This window comes from Mesoplodon densirostris, chromosome X, assembly GCF_025265405.1.
Source record: "Mesoplodon densirostris isolate mMesDen1 chromosome X, mMesDen1 primary haplotype, whole genome shotgun sequence".
In the NCBI taxonomy this organism is placed as follows: Eukaryota; Metazoa; Chordata; class Mammalia; order Artiodactyla; family Ziphiidae; genus Mesoplodon; species Mesoplodon densirostris.
The window spans coordinates 130,723,140-130,727,489 of record NC_082681.1 but is presented as its reverse complement, the minus strand read 5'-3'; the positions used below and the strand labels follow the sequence as shown (position 1 = coordinate 130,727,489).

At 41.1% G+C, this 4,350-nt stretch overlaps 1 protein-coding gene across 1 annotated transcript; it reads left to right on the top strand.

Moving 5' to 3' along the window:
• Nucleotides 1-2,949: 2,949 nt before the first annotated feature.
• LOC132482228 (large ribosomal subunit protein P1-like) lies at nucleotides 2,950-3,327 on the top strand. The gene has a single exon (XM_060087374.1). The coding sequence runs from the start codon at nucleotides 2,965-2,967 to the stop codon at nucleotides 3,307-3,309; it is 345 nt and encodes a 114-aa protein (XP_059943357.1). The 5' UTR covers nucleotides 2,950-2,964; the 3' UTR covers nucleotides 3,310-3,327.
• Nucleotides 3,328-4,350: the final 1,023 nt, after the last annotated feature.

Below are 4,350 nucleotides of genomic sequence, written 5' to 3'. Positions count from 1 at the left end.
GAACTCCCATAAGGCTATCAACTGATTTCTCTCCAGAAACACTGCAGGCCAGAAGGGAGTGGCAAGATATAATCCTAAGGGAAATATTGAAAAGTCTTCTCTAAATACAAAAGAAGTCAAAGTATATAGGAAAGAGAAAATCACAATTGAAAAGCAAATCACCTAAATAAGCCAGTACCCAGATGTTTTTAAAAATTTAAAAATTTCTGTGGAAGTGATGATAACCACCATGAACAGTAAAAGAATGAACATGAAGATGTAACAGAGGAATCAAAATCATCAAATGTGGGGGAGGATAGTAAGAAAAATAGATTTTTTTTCATTTCCTACAATGTGTTTGAGCCTATATTACTACCAGTCTAAGGCAAGCAGATATAGGATGGGATTAACATACTTGAAAAACAGGGTACCACAAATCAAAAACATACAATAGAATCACAAAGAACAAAAAGAATATAAATATAATACGAAAGAAACTCATCAAACCAAAAAAGGGAAAACAAAAAAGAAAAATAAAGGGACAAAATATATATATATATAATCAATGGGAAAACAAGGCTAAAATGGCAATAAATATGTATCTATCGATAATTACCTTAAACATCATTGGACTAAATGCTCCAATCAAAAGATACAGAGTGGCAGATTGTAGGGTCTTGTTTTCTAATCCAATATGCTGCCTAGAAGAGACCCACTTTAGGGCAAAGGACACACACAGATTGAAAGTGAGGGGATGGAAAAAGATATTTCATGGAAATGGAAATGAAAAGAAACCAGGGGTCGCAATACTCGTATCAGACAAAATAGACTTTAAAACAAAGGCCATAAAGAAAGACAACAACACTATATAATGATAAAAGGATTAATCAAGAAGAGGATTTTACACTTGTCAACATATATGCACCTAATACAGGAGCACCCAAATACATTAAATAAATACTAACAGACATAAAGGGAGAAATTGACAGGAATAAAATAATAGTAGGAGACTTTAACACCCCACTCACATCAATGGACCAATCTTCTAAACAAAATCTCAATAAGGCAACACAGGTCCTACATAATACAATAGAACAGTTAGACTTAATTGACATGTTCAGGACATTACACGCAAAAAAACCCCAGCATACACATTCTCTTCAAATGCACATGGAACATTCTCTAGGACTGACCACATACTAGGGCATAAAACAAGCCTCAACAAATTTAAGAGGATAGAACTGATCTCAAGCATCTTTTCTGACCACAACAGCATGAAACGAGAAATCAACCACTGAAACAGAAACGAGAAAAAAATGATTATGCGGAGACTGAACAATATGCTACTTAAAAAAAAAAAACAATGGGTCAACAATGAAATAAAATACAAAATTTAAAAATGACTTGAGGGGCTTCCCTGGTGGCGCAGTGGTTGAGAGTCTGCCTGCCGATGCAGGGGACGCGGGTTCGTGCCCCGGTCTGGGAGGATCCCACGTGCCGCGGAGCGGCTGGACCTGTGAGCCATGGCTGCTGAGCCTGCACATCCAGAGCCTGTGCTCCGCAACAGGAGAGGCCACAACAGTGAGAGGCCCGCATACCGCCAAAAAAAAAAAAAATTAGAAAAAGAACAAACAAAACCTAAAGTCACCAGAAAGAAGGAAATAATAAAGATCAGAGAGGAAATAAACAGAGATTAAAAACCAATAGAAAGGGCTTCCCTGGTGGCGCAGTGGTTGAGAGTTCGCCTGCCGATGCAGGGGACACGGGTTCGTGCCCCGGTCTGGGAAAATCCCACATGCCACGGAGCGGCTGGGCCCGTGAGCCATGGCCGCGGAGCCTGTGGGTCTGGAGCCTGTGCTCCGCAATGGGAGAGGCCACAACAGTGAGAGGCCCGCGTACCGCAAAAAAAAAAAAAAAAAAAAAAAAAGAAAAAACTCAATAAAACCAAGAGCTGGTTCCTTGAAAGGGTAAACAAAATCAACAAACCTCTGGCCAGGCTCACCAAGAAGAAGAGAGAGAAGACCCAAATAAACAAAATAAGAAATGAAAAAGGAGACATAACAACTGACACCGTACAAATACAAAAACCATAAGGGAATACTATGAACAATTATATGCCAATAAATTCGACAACCTAAAAGAAATGGACAACTTTCTAGAAACATACAGCCCATCAAAACTGAATCAAAAAGAAATAGGTAATTTGAACAGACCAATCACTAGAGATGAAATAGAATCTGTAGTTTTAAAACTCCCCCACAGGGCTTCCCTGGTGGTGCAGTGGTTAAGGATCCACCTGCCAATGCAGGGGACATGGGTTCGATCCCTGATTCGGGAAGATCCCACATGCTGCGGAGCAACTAAGACCGTGTGCCACAACTACTGAGCCTGCACTCTAGAGCCCACGAGCCACAACTACTGAGCCCATGTGCCACAACTACTGAAGCCTGTGTGTCTAGAACCCGCAATGAAGAGTAGCCCTTGCTTACCACAACTAGAGAAAGCCCGTGCACAGCAACAAAGACCCAGTGCAGCCAAAAATAAAATAAATAAATTTATTTTTTTTAAAAACTCCCTCACAAACAAAAGTCCAGGACCAGATGGCTTCACAGGCAAATCCTACCAAACATACAAAGAAGAAATTATACTGATCCTTCTCAAACTCTTCCAAGAAACTGAAGAGAAGGGAACAATCCCAAAGACATTCTGTGAAGCCACCATCACCCTGATACCAAAAGCAGACAAAGACACCACCAAAAAAGAAAATTATAGGCCAATATCTTTGATGAATATAGATGCAAAAATTCTCAACAAAATATAGCAAGCTGGATCCAACAACACATAAAAAAGATCAGCCTTTTCCTCAGCTTCCGCTAAGGTGCTTGGTCCTTCCGAGGAAGCTAAGGCCGCGTTGGGGTGAGGCCCTCACTTCATCCGGCGACTAGCACCACGCCCGGCAGACCCTGCCTAGCCCTCACCCGCACCATGGCCTCCGTCTCGGAGCTCGCCTGCATCTACTCGGCCCTCAACCTGCACGACGATGAGGTGATGGTCACGGAGGATAAGATCAATGCCCTCATTAAAGCAGCCGGTGTAAATATTGAACCTTTCTGGCCAGGCTTGTTTGCAAAGGCTTTGGCCAATGTCAACATCGGGAGCCTCATCTGCAATGTGGGGGCAGGTGGACCTGCCCCAGCACCTGGTGCTACACCAGCAGGAGGTCCTGCCCCCTCCACCACTGCTGCCCCAGCTGAGGAGAAGAAAGTGGAAGCAAAGAAAGAAGAATCTGAAGAGTCTGATGATGACATGGGCTTTGGTCTTTTTGACTAAACAAACCTCTTTAGTAGCACGTTCAATAAAAAGCTGAGTTCTTTGCAAAAAAAAAAAGATCATACACCATAACCAAGTGGGATTCATCCCACATTCATAAGGATGGTTCAACATATGTAAATTAATCAATGTGATACACCACATAAACAAAAGTCAAAAACCACTTGATCACCTCAATAGATGCAGAAAAAACATTTGACAAAATTCAACATCCATTCATGAGAAACATTCTTACCAAAGTGGGTACAGAGGGAATATATCAACATAATAAAAGCTATTTATGACAAACCCAGAGCCAATATAATACTCAATGGTGAAAAGTTGAAAGCCTTCCCACTAAAATCTGGAATAAGACAAGGATACCCACTTCCACCTCTTCTATTCCACATAGTATTGGAAGTCCTAGCCACAGCAATCAGACACGTTCCTTTAAAAAGCAATGTGTCTTTACCTTAAAAAAAAAAAAAAAAGGTATCCAAATTGTAACAGGTAAAATCGTCATTATATGCAGATGACATGACTCTATATATAGAAAACCCTAAAGACTCCACACAAATACTAGAACTGATCAGTGAATTCAGAAACGTAGCAGGATACAAGATTAACATACAGAAATCGGTTGCATTTCTTTACACCAACAATGAAATATCAGAAAGGGAATGTAAAAAACCAATACCTTTCAAAATCACACCCTCAGGACTTCCCTGGTGGTCCACTGGCTAAGACTCCACAATCCCAATGCAGGGGGCCCAGGTTCCATCCCTGGTCAGGGAACTAGATCCCACATGCCACAACTAAAGATCCCGCATGCTGCAACTAAAGATCCTGCACACAGCAATGAAGACCCCGCACGTGGCAACTAAGACCCAGCACAGCCAAATAAATAAACATTGAAAAAAATGCACCCACAAAAATAAAATACTTAGGAATAAATCTGACCAAGGAGGTGAAAGACTTCTATGCTGAGAACTATAAAACGTTAAAGGAAATTGAAGATGATTCAAAGAAATGGAAAGATATCCCATGCTCTTGGATTGGAAG

Excerpts from the sequence above, each read along its gene's own strand:
- LOC132482228 (XM_060087374.1), top strand. The coding sequence starts at position 2,965 with ATGGCCTCCGTCTCGGAGCTCGCCTGCATCTACTCGGCCCTCAACCTG.